We start from the raw sequence: 19,863 nt of genomic DNA, 5'->3' as shown, positions 1-19,863 counted from the left end.
AATTCGCCATTATCCCCCACCGGATCCAATTGCGTTATTTAATCGTCCTCGCAAGTGACTGCTCCCTCCCTTTTCTTTTTCTCGGGGTGCCATTATAGGTAAAGTGGGTGAGTGCTACTGTGGGTAGCGAAATCTGAAGACCTTTCTCGATTTCGTTAACTTGGAGGGTAAAAGGGTCGTGCAAGAGTTAGGAGGGAAGGAAAATTCGTATATACGGGGTTGGGGCTATAAAAAAGTAAATTAAATGAGAATTAAATACAAATAAAACGCGCTCGCCCAAGTAATTGGTTAGCAAGAGCTCGCTTTCTCAATATTGTGCTAGGGTTACGAAGGATTTTTCTCTTGGTCGAATGTAGGGTAGAGATGAATCGGACAATTCAGCAAAAGAAAATGTACAGCCAATCATTTTCATTCAATTAATTAATTGAGCCAATCAAGAAAATTGATTGTTTTTCGAAACTAAAAATCGTTTTTTTTTTCAATTCACGTTTGACAATTTGAGGGATTTGCTAATAATATTTGTAGATGGAAAATTGTCAACGAAGAATATCATACTCGCAAAATTACAATTTTTGTCATATTACTTTCAATACCAGAAATAATATATTCGTTCGTACCAATACGTTTTACTCATTTTTTTTATTTAAAAAACAAGGTAGATTTCTGAAAAATTGAAAAATCTTTCGAATAATTCATTTTTGTTTATTATTATTCAGAATACATTCATTTATAAGTTCGAAAATTGAAAAGACCTTTAGCTGGGGGTAAACAAAGTTGTAAATTACGTTGAAATACTCGAGAGAAAACTCTTAAATCCCACGCATTTCTCAAAAATCACGTATGGACCGATTTTTGCTCAATGGTCCCTTTTTTTTTGTTAGACTTAAATTTCTCAGGTTGGAAAATTTCCAAATTTTCTGTGCGCGTTTGTCGTACTTTGAATACCAGAAATAATTTATTTTAGGTGAAAATGCCCTTTTTCAAATCACACAGCTAGAAAATGAATGGAAATTACATGGACAGATTAGTAAAGAGAGAGTGATATTGAATTCGATTTAGGAGCGGGGGGGGGGTGGAAGGTCTTAAAATCATTAAAATTTCACATTCACTGAAAATTTAATAGAATTCTAAATCTTCGAGAAGCCATTTTCAATCAGAACATGAATATTCAGTACCAAATCACTCTGAATTTAAAATTATTAAAAAATTTAATAATATTTTCACCTGAATTTTTGTCCTTGAATCACTCCACATGGACCTCTTCCCTCCAAAAATATCTAAAAAATAATCCGTAGATAATCCCTGGATCTAATTCCACAATTTTACGACTGCATCAATAAACTCGATTCATAATCCACTATTAGAACTGCTCAAAAAAATCTCTCCCATCCCCTTAAAAATTTCCCATAAATTTTTCTTTAAAAAAAAGTCAGATCTCACGGCGTCGCTAGAAAAAAATCTATAATTATGTAACGAAAGAAAAACAGTGAAGATTCGTGACATGTTTGGAAAAGGATGGCCCCCCAGCACAATCATGGTGGGATTAAGGCCATGTATGAGGACGGGTGCATAAAGAGTGGGGCAGAGAGTAAACCAGAAGCGAAAAGAGATGAGTTCGTCCATAAGTGGGTGGTATGCTGGGGCCAAAAATGGGTGGGGAAGACAGTGGCTGCTTTTATCCAGCAGGGTGAGAGACAGAAATGATATTCCATGAACGGAGCATATGCGGCTGTGATAGAGGGGTGGGTTCACCCCTGAGCGCATAGCGGGGCGCTGGTTTATTACAAACACGGATTACGAGGTAATGGGAGTGGAAATGGAGATCACTGACTCATGTGTGGCTGCGAGGAATTTTAATTTTTCTATCGAAAAAATGGGCAGATGAGAATTGCACATTTTTGGTGATTTTTTTCCTGGGGGAGATCCTCCTTGTGATGACTGCGAGTCCCTCGGGATTCAGCCCCATGTTAGATACTATCGCAGCTCGGACTAATTCGTCAACACGATCAGATAATGCTGGAGCACACGCTCCCAGCGATTTTTGTTTTATTGATAATTCAATAACGTTTACATGGGAGAATATCGCTGATACACTGGAGCCTGTCACCACCATTTGCATCGTAAAATATTTGACATTTATGTCAGATTAAATTTGAGTGGCATTAACACATAATTTTTCGGCTCAATTCATCCTGAAACTATTACCAAATTGAAATAATCCGTAAAATTGCGTTGAGAGGAAATTTTGTGATGCGAAAGAACGAAAATAAAATTTGAGTGCTCGACCTATTTTTGTTGAAAGGGCTTTACAAAATTGAGGGAAAAAAATTGGAATGGTTGAGTGCTGAGTTTTGTATCATTTTAGTAAATTTATATGCTGTAAAATGTCCCATCGATTTTACGACTGTACCCTGGATTTGTGAGACCTATATGAGGACCGTCGATAGCCAGCTTTAGACTGCTTGGATGAATCCTCTCGATTGCCATCATTTGTGCAGCGTAAGTCAGTCGTCTGTGCTCCTTATCCAGAATATCGTCGTCTTCATCCCCTTTTCTTGGTACCTTTGATCCAGTGTCTCTTACTGCGCCTCGAGCTCCACCAGCAGCTGCACTTTTCGTTGGTTTTGCTGACGTCTTTGTTTTTGTCAAAGGCGCCTTCTTCTTTGGGGTATCTCGGGGCTTTGTTTTATATTTCAGGGCGGAGGTGGAGGATGACTTCTGAGCATCATAAAAATCATTATTGATGAATCAAATTGGATGAATAGTTGTGTACACAATTGTTTTAACTCTCGCTCACTCGCGCTCGGCCGCCAGCCTCCATCCGTCGCACGGTTAGCGCAGCGCCGCTGGGTTAAGGGTTCTCCTCAGTAGGGCCAAACGAGAGTGGAGCGTAAAATGATTAACTTAGTGAGGTTATTTTCGAGAGACGAAACATCAAATATGGCGTATGTCGGATAGTGAAAGACATAACGCTAATTATTTTTATCGTTAATTCATTCAACAAATTAACGGCAAAACCCAATGAGGATTTATTCCCTTATTTTTGAGAGTTTAATATAGATAAATCTAGCTTCCTTTGTTGGTCAGCACATTGTCATAAATTATTTGGTGAGAGGTAAAGGAGACAGTAGCGTTCATAAAGCCCATGTATGAACAGAAATTTGAATGATTAATTAAAAAGGAAAGAAACGGTAAAATTACTCAAAGTTTTTTTACAATCTTCCTCTTATTATTCTTAATTATTATATTACATATTCAGTTCGCTAGCACATTGTCATTTTGTGGCGAAAATTACTGAAGACCCCTTAAACCGAGCTGTTGCTACCTCGGCGCTTACCGCTATGCGCGCATTGCAAGTGTGGCAGCGAATGTAGCAACACTGTCGCTCTAAAGGTCGAGAGGAACTCACTCGCAACGGGCGGCGCAGCGCCGCTTTTCTGTCCGTTCGACGTTCTTTTCCTTTTTTAGCTAAACAAATTTCCCGAGAAAAAAACGGACAACGTCAATGCTTAATGAAAAGCATTGAACTAGGAAGTCTAATTTTTTCAGAATTTTTACGCCTCGAGGAACATGTTAAAATATGAAAAAATGAAAACGGGCGGCGCCACGCTCATTGAGCGAGTGACCGAGGGTTAATGCATTGTTCATGATTTACCTTCATGTCATTTCGAAGGACTCGCCAAGTCTCCCAGTTCAGGGACTCTGGCTGCATGATGACGTACATCTTGGGGACCATGGTGTCCTCACTGTGAACGTAAGCAGCGGAAAGTGCTAGGTCTAGTGCATCATCGGGTACCTGAAGGAAATGATTAGATGAATAAATTGATGGACATCATTTTTGTGGAAGGAAGTCAAATCTACGAAAATGGTTTTCATAAAATGTGTTGTATGTTTCTTGGATGCATCGTTTTTTCATCGTATTGCATGGTTTTCCTCACTGAAAAAAAAATACTTTTGCCATGTAAATTTACTAACTACAAAAAAAAATCCACACATTTCAAATGCAAATATTTTTATATTCACTTGCGGCAAGTAAATTTACTTGGCAGAAGTNGGGGGGGGGGGGGGGGGGGGGGGGGGGGGGGGGGGGGGGGGGGGGGGGGGGGGGGGGGGGGGGGGGGGGGGGGGGGGGGGGGGGGGGGGGGGGGGGGGGGGGGGGGGGGGGGGGGGGGGGGGGGGGGGGGGGGGGGGGGGGGGGGGGGGGGGGGGGGGGGGGGGGGGGGGGGGGGGGGGGGGGGGGGGGGGGGGGGGGGGGGGGGGGGGGGGGGGGGGGGGGGGGGGGGGGGGGGGAGGATAAGGCTGATAAGGGGGAGGGAATAAATGAGAAGAGAAGAAAAGGCGAAGCATATCAATTAAGGCTCACAAAGTCAGGTGCTTACAAACAAAACGAGTCCAGGGGTTGGCGAGCATAGCGCGAAGGGGGGAAGTCTCCTAGTAAAATATACAATCCTGTAATGAGAAGGATTATAAAAATTTCTAAATCCTGTCCATGGGATTTTTTTCCGAACATGGATATCCAAAAAATTACACATTCTTCGGTATTTGAAATACTCCATCTGTCTCAAATATCGCATCCCAAGATATCGCGAGGGATTTTTTGAATTTACCTGAGGCCTAATGAGACGGTGATCTCTCCGAATGCTTGTGAGTGTGTGATGAGCAAATAACCGCTCGTGCGGCTCTAACCTAGTCGCCCAATCTCTGTCTTTCTCCGACACGTTTTTACCGAGAATTGGACCATCTGGAAGCCAAAATCCCTCAGTGGAGACATCAGGCACTGGGTAAGGGTTGCGTTTCAAGTCTCGGGACGGCATCGATCCCCTCTCAAATCAATTGCCCCTGAAAATAGTGAGGAATGCGAATAATTCAGGTTATGAGGTTAATTATTCCCAACGGAATCATTTCAGTAGGAAAACTCATTTACTGATTTATCAGTTTCTTCGTCTGGGTTTATTCGACGTCTCAAGCATCAAGATGCAGCTATTGCGGGCTCGTAAATGCTGTCAAAGTCATTGGAGTGAAGCAAATAGAAAAACTCGAGGCCATCGTGATAAGAAATGACAATGTTTGCGTCACACGTGAGATACATCTGGAAATGCGTGCTCTTTTTTTTTCTTGTCAACATGATTTATGGGGGATTGTTTGTACTCCAGCCATGACGAGACAATATTTGTTTGAGCTGAATTAAAAAATTGAAAAATATTGTCATTGTACCAGGAAGACAAATTATCTGAGAATTGAATAAATAATTGTTATGATTTATAAATAATTTTATCTGAAAATAAATTCATTGAATTGGCTTCACCCTTTATCACAAAAATCTTCTGTTGTCTTTAAAAAAAGATGAATTTCAAAAGAGATTGTGAGTTTTTTTATTCGAAGAAGAAGAATTAAAAACGGGGAGTAAAATCGATTTATCGATCTCTGATGTTTTGGACAAAGGCTTTGCGGGCACGCATAAACATCGTCCTATCGAATCCGCAGTTTAGTGCCACACGACGATTTAACTTTGCTGGTGCCCCGAGTACAGAAGCTATATCGGTGTAAATGCGCCTCGCATCCTGGCATAATTAACACGTTAACCGACAAACTATAATGGCGCTCACATACACGCGGGGTATAACCGGTAAACCGTAATGAGACGACCACGATCGTATATCAAGAGCCGGCATCCGGCTTTAACCGAGCGGACCAGTCTCTCTCACTCCTATCCACCAGATGAGTTTGATCGTTTCAGGATTAAAGTGTTTGGAATGACCGCATTTGTGTTACGTCAAGTGCATCGTTTCCATTCATCCCGACGGAAGTCTCTGCTGAATATCATGCAGACAGTATTCATTCATGATTTTTAGAAATTACGAGATTCTTCTTTCATTGGGATGTTTCTGAGCGGAAGAGAGTTGATGACTACGGAGGAGAGGATTGAATTTAGAATTACACAATATGCGGACTTTTCGCCATCACCATGCGAACCTAACCCGATGTCTAAGGTCCGATTAGTTGTGCGTAAAATATGTATGCCGTGTGCGTAAATCCGGACTCATTACACGCAGAAAAACATATCTGTTGGAACAGCGCACCGTACGCTACCCCAATCATTTTCGTAGGCTAATATACGACAGCCAAAGACTCCGCTAGGGTTAGCAAATCTTGTCCGCTAATGTCTGATTTGTTAGAATAGCGAAAGGCGTATACGGATTTTACTCTTAAAAGTCCTATCTTAACACACATAGAAAAACGTAAACGTAAATTACGTTTAAGAAGTCGCCTTTTACACTTGAAGTTGAGGCACAAATTACGCTCAGAATCGCCGTAAATTACGGTTCCATAAACGTAATTTATGATTTCGTATTCGTAAATTGTGATAGTTGTTTCTATATTTTATGTTTATTTTTAGTTTTATTCTATATTTTATGTTACCCGAAGCGGTAAAGCGGGTTAAGTCGATGTTGAGCATTGGCCAGTTTTTGATGAATATCTCGAAATCTAAAAGAGATAGGAAAATTTTTGTAATCACCTTTTTGTAGAGCCAATTATGAAAAATGAAAAAATGAAAAATGTCATGAGAAAAATTTTACTATATTAGATTCCGAGATATTCATCAAAAACTGATCAAAAGTCAAAATCGACTTGACCCGGTTTATCGCTTCGCTACTGAATTAATGACAATGACAAAAAAGTTCAAATACGATGTTTTTTTCGTAAATTACGCTTAGAAAACCGTAATTAAGTTTAGGTTTTTCTGTGTGCAGAAAAAATAATTTTATCAAGCGAATTTTATTTCAAGCAACTATCACTTAGTTGTTGATTTTCAAATAAACATGATTTCATAGTGAATACCACTCATCTCTTCTTGAGATACATTTGATTGGGAGAAATCGAACGTCTCTAGAATTGAAGTTCCTTCTATTTGTCGCAATAATAAGAGTATTTGATCTCCTTCTAACCAAAAGTTTGCTAATTCCGGAAATTCGTTGGTTTACTCAAAAATCAAAGTTATTCTGATTATGATTAAATGTGAGTATGATTGAATACTTTGTTATCTCAATCAACACTTCGCCATTCCCCATTGCCGATTACATGAATTGTTCCGTAATTTTTTCTGAATATTTCTCTCCGTGTCGTACAGTAAAATTTTCTAGGATTTTCTAGGTAATTTTTATCCAACTTTTCTCTCGGTGTATCGGCTGATTTCAAAGTGGGAAAATAGGCTTTATGAATACAATCAGGGGTAAATTCTTTCATTCAAGTGATTTATGTATAAAAAAATGTTGAGCTGTATTTAACGTGTTTGGCCCAGTGGGTGGTAGCCCACGAAAAATCATCATAGATACAATATTAAAGCCACATGTAATTTATGTTAGCACGGGCGTGCATAATGCTGTTTGTAGAAAAGCGATGGTGTCACGTGCCGACGCGTGTCGTTGGGATGGTGCCCCACCTACCCCACCACCTACTGTCCGATCAGTAATGCGCAATTCTAAATGTCCCCATACATGGATACACGCACATGTACAGTATGTAACCCGCCGTGGGATACCCACGCTGTTGGCTCTGATATTTGCCAATTCGATGCGTTTAATCGGATAACGTGTTTAAGTAGCTTCTAATACGATTTTAGGTGTAGCAATGTTAACATTGACAGCTTCATTAAAAGATTAAACGCGCCGTTTGAGCAAATATGCAATTGTTTTATTTTTTATCTCAGTATTAACAGAAAAAATGGTGCACGGAGAAAAAAAGTTGGGGAAAAATTATCGAGCAAGTCAAGTAATCGGGGAGCGAGCTCGATTTTTAGTATTTTTTGACGCTGTATCGGGAAAAAAGTGCAAGGCGAAACCTGAATTCTTCTCCGTTGGCCCGGGCAAATTTACTAAACGTGCGCTGAGAAAAAAATTTACTTTTGCCCAGGAATTATTTTCTTGGGAGAAGAATTTATTTTTAACGAGCGTATTTTTCCATGCCAGTCATTTCCAGATGGTCCAATTCCATCTCCAAATATTACAATTATGTTGAACTACGAGATGATTATAATACATATGACTTTGAAACTCCATTGACAATTATTAACATTTAGAATTGGTCTTAAATCTAATTTTCGGTGGATCAGAAGAAAGTGTGTTTTCCCTCATTTTTCCCCCGTTCCAGACGAAATAATTTCTGACAGATGTGGAAAACAGAAATACCGAGTAAAAAAATGATCTCCGAAATCTTCCGCGTCATTGGCCTCGCTTACAGGGCCCGTCCCCCTTAAAATACAGGGAGAGAGCAGAGGTCGTCCCTCTTTTCTCGCGTTTTGAACACAAGCAAAACCCCTCGGGTAGTAGAGATGACACGCGTAATCGCGTAATCGTGGCGCGTGCTGAAGTTTGAATCAGGGGAGCTTTACGTACGTCTACACAGAACTAGGTAACTATGCAGACGCAATGGCACGTGATGATGCACGCCCTAAATCAACATATAACTGTTTTCCGAGATAGGTTCTCCGCGTGAATTCAAAAATTTTTAAATTATCGTTTTCTTTCTAAACAACGGGTTAAACTATTCGATCAAATATCACAGAGAATCGGCAGACTAAATAAAACAGCATGTGATGTTGGTCTTCACATTCGATTTTCAAATCTGTGAACACGAAAAAACTGATGACAATTTTCAATTTTTTCGTTTCACGGGAAAATTGTGTTAATTCGCCTGATGAATTTTCATTTTCTCAAAAAAAAAAAAATTTTTTTCAGTGATACTAAATCACGAAAATCATACAAAACATATAGTGATGTGAATGACTCTCTTTTCGGAGATGGTTGTGTGGTCGCCCATCCACTTATTTAGTATTTGTGAGAAATTTCTTTCTCTTAAAAAAAATATTAAATGCCAGATTTTGAAAAAGAATTAGAAAACACATTATGGTCTTTCGAGTCGGATCAGTGAATCAGTCAGATCAAGTGCCAGATTTTGTGACAACTAGACCAATCAAGAAAGGTTTGTTTGTGACGAGCTTATGCTGTCTTACTAAGATAGTTTGGTGGTCATCAATCCATTTAGTAACCGCAGCCGACGCTACCTAGCTTTCCGTAGCTCCAGTCAGCTCCTCTGGCCTTACGCAGGTGCGAAGGACTGAGAACAAATGTTTTTATGGCGTATTTCACGAGGCAACATGCTCTTCTCCTCCATTGAATTAGGTTCCTCATGGAAAGATCAAAGCCTATTGAACATTTCGATGCAACAAATCGAATATTACGTGATCACGCTCATGACAATCGAACAGTTTTCAATTCCGTGGTGACAAAATCTTTATATTCAATTTTCTCATTCATATATTAACAGCAATCGGAGAAAGTTTACTTACTCACATGATGAAAAATTCGATGAAACCAAAAATCAGAATTTGAACTTTCGAGTAAACCATCGAAGATATATCCAAAATGAATCCAAATGCATCTAAAAAAAATCTAATTACAAGCGGGGGAGGAAGTTAGAGAAAAATTACCGAACATATCAACACGGAGAGAAATGCTCAGTAAAAATTACGGAATCCACAATTCGCTCACCGATTACGGAATTGACTCAGAAAATTTAAGTGACGGTATCGTAATTTTTCACAGGAAATTCCGATAAAAATTACGGAACGCTCTGGAAAAAATCCGTGAACATTTGAACATTAACAATCAAATGATTCAAATTGATTGATTCAAATAAAAGTCCCTAGATAAAATTAATTTTTTCTGTCAGTGTAGAACTTGACTCCCCGACAAAACAATCAACGATACATCCAAGATAAATCCAAAGTCAATCCTTTCCCCCCACAAAACTCGAATTACCAAGAAGTTGAAGTGATTTCGATTGCGACCCAAAGTGTATTTCAGTACAGTGGCACTCGAGCGCGAAGCCTCTGGTCCGCTGTCCTCGGTTCACCCGGATAAGCCCTCTCCAACCTAATCCCATGATATCCCAACGTTGAATCCGTATCGGGGGGGTATATCGGTATTGCCACCGAAAATCGGTGGCGCATTCAAATGGACATCGTCAGTTTCCCACCACTTTCCCAAACAAAATAGTGNGGGGGGGGGGGGGGGGGGGGGGGGGGGGGGGGGGGGGGGGGGGGGGGGGGGGGGGGGGGGGGGGGAGGGGGACAGATCGTATACGTGGACAATGGATGTGGGGGGACGATATTGCCAATATTTGGTTTGATTCTAGCGAGAACGTGCGGCCCACTGGTGGTTGTACACGTTCTGACACTGTCCGTGTATATTAGACGACCGGCGAATTACCATCTGAATGCACCCCCGGGTTTGCCCTTTGTCAACCAGCCCTCATCGTACTGACCGCACGTATATTCTCTACGTGCAAAACTCACTTCCCCTCAGCCCCCCTCACACCTCCCACCCTTGGACATTTACCCGCCTTTGATTCGTATATTCACTCGTGGATATACCGTATGGTCATTTTTCTGAGCATCGTCGGGGATTAACGTTTGTATTCCCTGATTTCGAAATTCGAGAGTCACTGGACTGGGGTGAGTGATCGATTTTGAATTACTTTTTTTTTAAGGCCAAGTAGAATTTTTGAGAGGAGAAGGGAGTCTTTGCAGAGGATTTCAAGCGAAAATTATGGTTCAATTCGTGTTTTGTAACAATACAACACGAATTGAACTGGAAAAAGAAATTTTTTTCGACCGGTATATTCGTATTCTATTTTATCCCCAGGCTATCTACTTGGTCAACCTTAAATGTTTTTAAGGTATCAATTACTTGAAAAGCCGGATGCTATATGTTATCCATCAGCTTTCAGGACCTCCATATGAAGGAAACAATCAAATAATTATCAATGCACAAATTAAAAAATCCCGAGGCACACAGGTTTGAACTCAGCTGGGGTATAATCCCACATCTCCAGCTTCAGTTGTGCTTTATATTTGAATTGTTGGAGACGTCGTTAGGGATACAGACTAGATTCTATTGTATAATTTTCCTGTTTTGTTACACAATACGAGTGTTTGAAAATATTGGCACAGCTTTTGGGTGAAATAGTTCAAATAGAAGACACGTGGCCATGTCAGCCGTTTTTATTTCTATTGGGATTCCAAATTTTGGGGGAGTGGGAAGTATTTTGTTTGTTCACAGATTTTGTTGAATTATATTATATCAATAGAATCCAAATTCGAAAAGTGAAAAAGAATCAGATTATAATTCTAATTCCGTACCTGGAATATTGACATCTCGTATTCTCAGCACCAAACTGAAAATTGAAACTTAATTTAGAATATTCCATCACAGCTTCTTTTTATCCATGTCAGAAATTGTGTGTTTGAATATTAATATTACTTCTTCAAAGTGACAAAATCGATCATCGTCTTCCCTATATTACATTCAGCTTTTTCTGTCCTCAACGTAAAAAATGTGAGATAATCTCATCATTCTAGCTGTTAATTCTAATCAACTTTATTCGAAGAAAACTGTAGTAAACACAATATTAAGAAAGTAGAATTATTCTATTCTCCTCTGACCTAAGTGATGTGAAAAATTATCATTCGTTCATTTATGTTTCATAGGATGGTATTAAATTCTCTTTTCTTTTTCAGGCGGACTTTATGAGAATTCGACACAAGACGATTGTACTCATGAAAACCGCCTTATTTTCTCCATTCGATCGAGATATTACCTATGCTTTTTTTCTCACAATCGACCGGCTGTGAAAAATTCTAGTGCTGTTAAGGTAAAATTTCTAGTGCTGGCACTGGAATTTTTTCCTGGCCGTCACTTTGCGTCTCTTTTACTGTGCTAGCAGTAGAATTTGTCTAAAAAATTTCTCTCCGTGTACGTGTAAGTGACATTCATTGTAGTTAAATCAATTATTTTAATATGAATTCACCTTCATTAGGGTTTTAAATTATCCTTACCGCTTTTGTATGTGGATAAAGGAATTATATTTAACATACTATTCATTCAATGTGAATAATAATGCAAATAAAACTCAAGTGTAAAGTTGAATAAAAACTTTATTCCAATCTATTTGAATAAACCCATTCATTTGATTGAAATAAAGTCCATTTAATTTGAATAAACCCTTTCTCTAGGTGTGAAAAAGTTGAAGAATCGGATGGGAACATTTGTACCTTACTCGTTCAAATTACAAACTCCCCATCCATTCAAAGAATTTCCGCCATTCTTCAAATTATATTAAAATGCACAGTCGGTTGACGAAAAATTACAAGTAACTATTGTTCAATGGAATTGAAATAATTGATGTATTCTAATGGTGTAATACCACCCCTCGTTGAAAACATAATGTCTTACACCCAGCGTGACCAATAATCCGAAAGAAATTATACCGAGGGACCTCGTAACCAGTAGAGCGACAGGTGGCCCGTGAAATCAGTGCACGAGGACTGACACACACCCTCGATGCGGCTCATTATGAAATTGAGTGTATAATAACCAGGGGGTGGTGAGATGTAAAAAGAACTCAATTCCAGAATGCTCCGTCAACAGAGATCAATACCCGGCCTTTTTTTATTTTGTGAATTAACCCCTGACGTACGGAGTCGATGCATGGTATCGACCCATGCGGATATGAATGCTTGTTTTCAAAATAGATTATTTCTAAATCTATGAAGAATAACTTGATCACACACAGAAAAAGCTAAATGTAAATTACGTTTTGATAAACGTAATTTACACTTAACGTCAATATGATGTCTGGTGGCTTTATTTCCGTCATGAAAATCGGAATTTAGGCTTTAAAAAAGCGTATTCTAGGGTCAAAATAAAAACTTTAATTACGCCTAAACAAAGCGTATTTTACGTTTATTGAAACGTAATTTACGTTTAGCAAAACGTCAATTACGTTTATCAAAAATACGAAACAAATCATCGTAATTTACGACGATTTTGGGCGGAATTTACGATTGCGAAATCGTAATTTACGTTTATGAAAACCTAATTTACGTTTATAATCGTCGTAATTTACGATTTTGTAGTCGTAAAATACATTTATGTAATCGAAATTTACGGCGATTTTGAGCGTAATTTACGCTTCAACTTCAAGCGTAAAAGACGACTTCTTAAACGTAATTTACGTATAGGTTTTTTTGTGGGCAGACAAACAAAATTGAAAACCGGAATACTGTAGCTTCAATTAGATACCGGTTTCATAATTTGTCATTCATTAGAAGTAATTGAATTCGAGACGTATTGAGCACACACTACGCATAGTAACAGAAGGGCCCCGTCCGTGAGGGGTTAAAGAAAATTTTGTGAACGCTTCAAAGTTGTCATCGTTAGCTTTTTCCGCGCATACCAATGCCGACGTATATATTCCAGCGTTTCACGTTTTCCCATTTAAATGGTAATCGGTGGGTCCATGATATAATTGTATTCGTGGGGGTATTAAGCCCTGGGTCTCGAGCACACGGGAGTGTCGACTGTACCTACTTGATACCATTGTTCGCATTGTTCTCCATACAGTGGAGTGGAACAATGCGATGCATTTTCATGACTGAGATTTTCTAAACTTGATTCTCATGAACTAGAGATATTGTTAAGGTATCATATATTTTTAGGACAATTTTTCTTTAGTGATGCCGCGAGAGAATTTTCGAGACAATACTTTGGAGAGAAAATCCAAAGTATTCCTTTGGTCTCGGTCTCAATGAATATGGAAATCTTTGGTCTCGTCTCATTCTCGAAATACACAGTACGGACTCCTCTCGTGATAACTCCGAGTCAATTTATCTTTAGTGATGCCGAGAGACATTTCATGAGACATCACGAGACAACACTTTGGAGAGATAATCTCGGTCTCGGTGATTTCCTAAACTTGATTCTTACGAACTAGAGGTGTCGTTACGGTATCATGTATTAAGGACAAGTTTTCTTTAGTGATGCCGCGAGAGAATTTTCGAGACAATACTTTGGAGAGAAAATCCAAAGTATTACTTTGGTCTCGGTCTCAATGAACATGGAAATCTTTGGTCTCGTCTCATTCTCGAAATACACAGTACCGACTCCTCTCGTGATAACTCCGAGTCAATTTATCTTTAGTGATGCCGCGAGACATTTGATGAGACATCACGAGACAACACTTTGGAGAGATGATCTCGGTCTCGGTGATTTCCTAAACTTGATTCTCATGAACTAGAGATATTGTTAAGGTATCATATATTTTAAGGACAATTTTTCTTTAGTGATGCCGCGAGAGAATTTTCGAGACAATACTTTGGAGAGAAAATCCAAAGTATTCCTTTGGTCTCGGTCTCAATGAACATGGAAATCTTTGGTCTTGTCTCATTTTCGAAATACACAGTACCGACTCCTCTCGTGATAACTCCGAGTCAATTTATCTTTAGTGATGCCGCGAGACATTTGATGAGACATCACGAGACACAACTTTGGAGAGATGGTCTCGGTCTCAATGAACATGGAAATCTTTGCTCTCGTCTCATTCTCAAAATACGCAATGTCGACTCCTCTTGTGATGACTCCAAGTCAATTTATTTCATCTCGGTTTTCAGTTTAGCGTTTTTTGTATGTAGAAAACCGAAAGGAGAAAAACCGAGACAAAAACCGNTACTTTGGAGAGAAAATCCAAAGTATTCCTTTGGTCTCGGTCTCAATGAACATGGAAATCTTTGGTCTTGTCTCATTTNGACACAACTTTGGAGAGATGGTCTCGGTCTCAATGAACATGGAAATCTTTGCTCTCGTCTCATTCTCAAAATACGCAATGTCGACTCCTCTTGTGATGACTCCAAGTCAATTTATTTCATCTCGGTTTTCAGTTTAGCGTTTTTTGTATGTAGAAAACCGAAAGGAGAAAAACCGAGACAAAAACCGAGAAAATCAATGGAATATTTGATTTTTCAATGACAAGATTTCCTAAAATTTCAGTGGAACTTGAACACGATAAAAATTTCCGGAATTTGGCACGGAAAATTCAGACAAAAATTTTTAACAGTGTAATCCCCATTCATTCTGACATCACATTGTGAACTTGCACTGACGAAATTTCTTAAAATTTTAGTGGATCTCTCATTCCACAACTTTTTCAACAAAATTTGTTAACATGGTAGTTTTGCAATTCTGTTATCAGTATTCTATCGCATCGCTTTTCCCTACTTTAGATCCGTTGAACGAATGAATTGTTGCCCGGAATGCAAAAATATGTTGTTATTCAGCATTTCAAACGTCGCATTGTTACCCATTGCACGTTAAAAAATGGAGATGAAATATAGAGAGGGTTTGTATCCCCAGGAAAAGGCCCACAGTATTGTGCCCTCCCTCTTTCCATTCATACATATTCATCAAACGCTAATTAATCATCGCGCTCCTCTCTCACCAACCCGCTCAGCCCCTCCGTCTCCACCCCGCCCCTTAAACTACACCAACTTCGGTATAAACCATGAGCCCCTGCAGATTACAAAGTCGATTCGTCCCGGAACAAAAATTCCAATCCTCTCAAAATTCCAAAATCTCTACATCCGAATGAAATATCCGGAATATAATAAATTCATATTACATTCTCCACGTGAATTCATGATGTTCATATGTCAATGAATCCACGGGAATTTACGTCCACGCACGATCAATCTAAATTGTAATTTTCGTAATCCCATTTAGTGGAAAGTCGCACTTGCTTTCAGCCCTTGGGGTAGGGACGCGTATAATTAGCTATCGTTTATTTTACACCCCGTTTTTCAGTGATCAGGACGGTGTCGAGGGGTGAGGGTAAGTTACGTAAATGCACCCAATGGGGTCCCCCCTTGTGCCACAAAAGTGGCGGTAGTAGCTCATAGAACGCTTCACTGGTAATGTGACGCGATCATCGCCAACCCCAATGTCCATTGATATTACCCTGCCTATTTTACATCTGAGTCCCCTTTTATTTTTTTAAGTCCTGATAAAAATCTTTAACTTCGCACACCTCATCACCTATCTGTGGTGGTAAAATATATCATTATTAGAGAGAGTGAATAGGAGGGACACGACTGAAATGGGATAGAGGAGTAAAATGAACAATGAACAACAATTAACATTGAAGGAAGTTGGACTTTGGAATTGCAAAAAATACCGTCTCTTAAGGTATATCCCTGACAAACAGGTTTTTCGTACAATTGTCACCATATTTTTCAGAGATAGTGTTTACAATATTCCCCAGGTATTGAAAAAATTCTAACTAATAGCTGTACTACACAGTTTAGGAAATGATAAATCATGAACTGCGGGCTTCTAGGAGACGAAGCATGCAGTGTTAGATTTTTTTGGCAATTTCATGGAAGATATTATACTCAATGTCATGAGGGAGAAATTGAATCGAATTTAGGAAAAAAATGATTATGAAATTTCAAGTTTTAAGTACAATTCACGGAAATTCATGAGTTTTCAGTGAGAGTGAGATGGAAATTTCATAACTTGATTGAATTTTCAGTGAAACATGAATATTCAGAAACACAATGACGTGAATTTTCAATTGTTCCCTGAATTTTCCTAATTTTTCTGCATTTTCACAGAATAATTCAACTGGAAAATCAAGTTTTTATTGATTTCCAGATCATTTGAACAGAAAATCAATGGAATATTTGATTTTTCAATGACAATATTTCCGGAAATTTCAATGGACCTTAAACACGATAAAAATTTACGGAATTTGGCACGGAAAATTCAGACGAAAATTTTTAATAGTGCAATTAGGAATAATTCTAAATATCAATAATTGTCACTGGATTTCATTCAAGGCCATATGTAGCATAATCATCCCACAGATCAACACAATTGTAATATTTTCAGATGGAGTTGGGCCACCTGGAAATGACTGACCTGGAGAAAGATGCTCTCAAAAAAGTAAATTCTCCTCCGAAGAAAATGATTCCTTGACAAAAGTAATTGTTTTTCTCAGTGCAATAAGATAATGTTTTGAAAAATATTATCTGTGCTGCCTTACGAAATGATTGACACAGCCCAACTCCTCTGACGTTCCATTTCACCCGTATTTGTCATAAGCAACATCGTTGACTAGTAAAAATAGGTATAGGGGACGGTGGGGTAGAATGGACACTTCGCCCGAGTCGAGGATTTGGTTCTGATTGGACGTACACAGGTCTTTCAAAATCTCTCCAGACCTAGATGGACCTGGTAAGTCCTAATCAGTTCTGCGACGTACTTTTCCAGAGACCTTTCGAATCCTCAGTTCTTTTCGGTCCTGAAAAGTCCTCCTCGATGCTACCGAGAACGCGCGATTTTACGAGCGGGTGAAGGGGAAGGCATGTATGCAGAGGGTTGAAATTTGTAGCCAACGAGGAGACAGGGTTGCAGAATATATTTTAGCCACCCTCATCTCCCCGTTTGCAGGCGGTGTTTAAATAAAAAACAGTGAACGTTGATTCTGTATTTATTGACCCCCTGATGCCAATGAAACCCTCGGAGGTGACAGAAAAGGGGAAAAAAAAATTTTCATTTTCACCTGGGTCAAGGGTGAACGTCGATTTTCGCCAAAATTGAATTTTTTCGCTAAGTGAAAGTTGATTCTGTATTTATTGACCCCCTGATGCCAATGAAACCCTCGGAGGTGACAGAAAAGGGGAAAAAAAAATTTTCATTTTCACCTGGGTCAAGGGTGAACGTCGATTTTCGCCAAAATCGAATTTTTTAGCTGGGGGAACGTTGATTCCAACTATTTAAGCGACGGGCTATTCAGAACTCTCAAAAGAATGTGGAAAAAGGGAAAACTGAAAAAGTTTTTTTTTTCAAATTTTCAAAGGGTCAGATTTTCCGTTTTTCCCGGGGGGAAGTCGACTTTCGCCAAAATCGAATTTTTTAGCCGGGTGAACGCTGATAACAACTATTTAAGCGCCAGGCTTGTCAGAACTGTCAAAAGTATGTGAAAACAGTGAAAACCGAGAAACCGTTTTTTTTGGCCCCAGCCAAAGGGTCAGATTTTCGGGTTTTCCGGGGCAAGTAGATTGTCGCCACAATCGAATTTTTTATCCGGGTGAACGTTGATTCCAACTATTTAAGCGACGGGCTATTCAGAACTATCAAAAGTATATGGAAAAAGTGAAAAAGGAAAAAAAATTTTTTTCACCGGAGGCCAAAGTGTCGGATCTTGGATTTTTCCGGGGGGAAAGTCAGTCCAAGGGTCACAAGGGTCACAAGGGTCAAAGTGTCAGATCTGGGATTTTTTGCCAAAATCGAATTCTTTAGCCGGGTGAACGTTGATTTCACCTATTTAAGCGATGGGCTATCCAGAACTATCAAAAGTATGTGGAAGAAGTGAAAAATGAAAAAAAAAATTTTTCACCGGAGGGCAAAGGGTCGGATCTTGGATTTTTCCGGGGGGAAAGTCAGTCCAAGGGTCACAAGGGTCACAAGGGTTAAAGTGTCAGATCTGGGAGTTTTTGCCAAAATCGAATTCTTTAGCCGGGTGAACGTTGATTCCAACTATTTAAGCGACGAGCTATTCAGAACTATCAAAAGTATGTGGAAGAAGTGAAAAATGAAAAAAAAAATTTTTCACCGGAGGGCAAAGGGTCGGATCTTGGATTTTTCCGGGGGGAAAGTCAGTCCAAGGGTCACAAGGGTCACAAGGGTTAAAGTGTCAGATCTGGGAGTTTTTGCCAAAATCGAATTCTTTAGCCGGGTGAACGTTGATTCCAACTATTTAAGCGACGAGCTATTCAGAACTATCAAAAGTATGTGGAAGAAGTGAAAAATGAAAAAAAAAATTTTTCACCGGAGGGCAAAGGGTCGGATCTTGGATTTTTCCGGGGGGAAAGTCAGTCCAAGGGTCACAAGGGTCACAAGGGTTAAAGTGTCAGATCTGGGAGTTTTTGCCAAAATCGAATTCTTTAGCCGGGTGAACGTTGATTCCAACTATTTAAGCGACGAGCTATTCAGAACTATCAAAAGTATGTGGAAGAAGTGAAAAATGAAAAAAAAAATTTTTCACCGGAGGGCAAAGGGTCGGATCTTGGATTTTTCCGGGGGGAAAGTCAGTCCAAGGGTCACAAGGGTCACAAGGGTTAAAGTGTCAGATCTGGGAGTTTTTGCCAAAATCGAATTCTTTAGCCGGGTGAACGTTGATTCCAACTATTTAAGCGACGAGCTATTCAGAACTATCAAAAGTATGTGGAAGAAGTGAAAAATGAAAAAAAAAATTTTTCACCGGAGGGCAAAGGGTCGGATCTTGGATTTTTCCGGGGGGAAAGTCAGTCCAAGGGTCACAAGGGTCACAAGGGTTAAAGTGTCAGATCTGGGAGTTTTTGCCAAAATCGAATTCTTTAGCCGGGTGAACGTTGATTCCAACTATTTAAGCGACGAGCTATTCAGAACTATCAAAAGTATGTGGAAGAAGTGAAAAATGAAAAAAAAAATTTTTCACCGGAGGGCAAAGGGTCGGATCTTGGATTTTTCCGGGGGGAAAGTCAGTCCAAGGGTCACAAGGGTCACAAGGGTTAAAGTGTCAGATCTGGGAGTTTTTGCCAAAATCGAATTCTTTAGCCGGGTGAACGTTGATTCCAACTATTTAAGCGACGAGCTATTCAGAACTATCAAAAGTATGTGGAAGAAGTGAAAAATGAAAAAAAAAATTTTTCACCGGAGGGCAAAGGGTCGGATCTTGGATTTTTCCGGGGGGAAAGTCAGTCCAAGGGTCACAAGGGTCACAAGGGTTAAAGTGTCAGATCTGGGAGTTTTTGCCAAAATCGAATTCTTTAGCCGGGTGAACGTTGATTCCAACTATTTAAGCGACGAGCTATTCAGAACTATCAAAAGTATGTGGAAAAAGTGAAAAATGAAAAAAAAAAATTTTCACCGGTGGCCAAAGTGTCGGATCTTGGATTTTTCCGGGGGGAAAGTCGGTCCAAGGGTCACA

General features: G+C 39.5%; 1 protein-coding gene across 1 annotated transcript in view; it reads right to left on the bottom strand.

Moving 5' to 3' along the window:
* Nucleotides 1-2,285: 2,285 nt before the first annotated feature.
* Nucleotides 2,286-19,863, bottom strand: part of LOC107042825 (uncharacterized protein C1orf194) — a 23,765-nt gene continuing 6,187 nt past the window's right edge. Inside the window, exons 2-4 of the mRNA XM_015264025.1 lie at nucleotides 4,608-4,839; nucleotides 3,656-3,796; nucleotides 2,286-2,715 (exon numbers count right to left, since the gene is read on the bottom strand). Coding sequence (XP_015119511.1) covers nucleotides 2,371-2,715; nucleotides 3,656-3,796; nucleotides 4,608-4,814 — 693 coding nt within the window. The 5' untranslated portion in view covers nucleotides 4,815-4,839 and the 3' untranslated portion in view covers nucleotides 2,286-2,370. The remainder of the gene's footprint in view (nucleotides 2,716-3,655; nucleotides 3,797-4,607; nucleotides 4,840-19,863) is intronic.

This window comes from Diachasma alloeum, unplaced genomic scaffold, assembly GCF_001412515.2.
Source record: "Diachasma alloeum isolate Michigan unplaced genomic scaffold, Dall2.0 Dall_scaffold_00179, whole genome shotgun sequence".
NCBI classification, from domain to species: domain Eukaryota; kingdom Metazoa; phylum Arthropoda; class Insecta; order Hymenoptera; family Braconidae; genus Diachasma; species Diachasma alloeum.
Note: the sequence above shows the minus strand (reverse complement) of the source record. Positions and strands in the feature narration are given on the sequence as shown.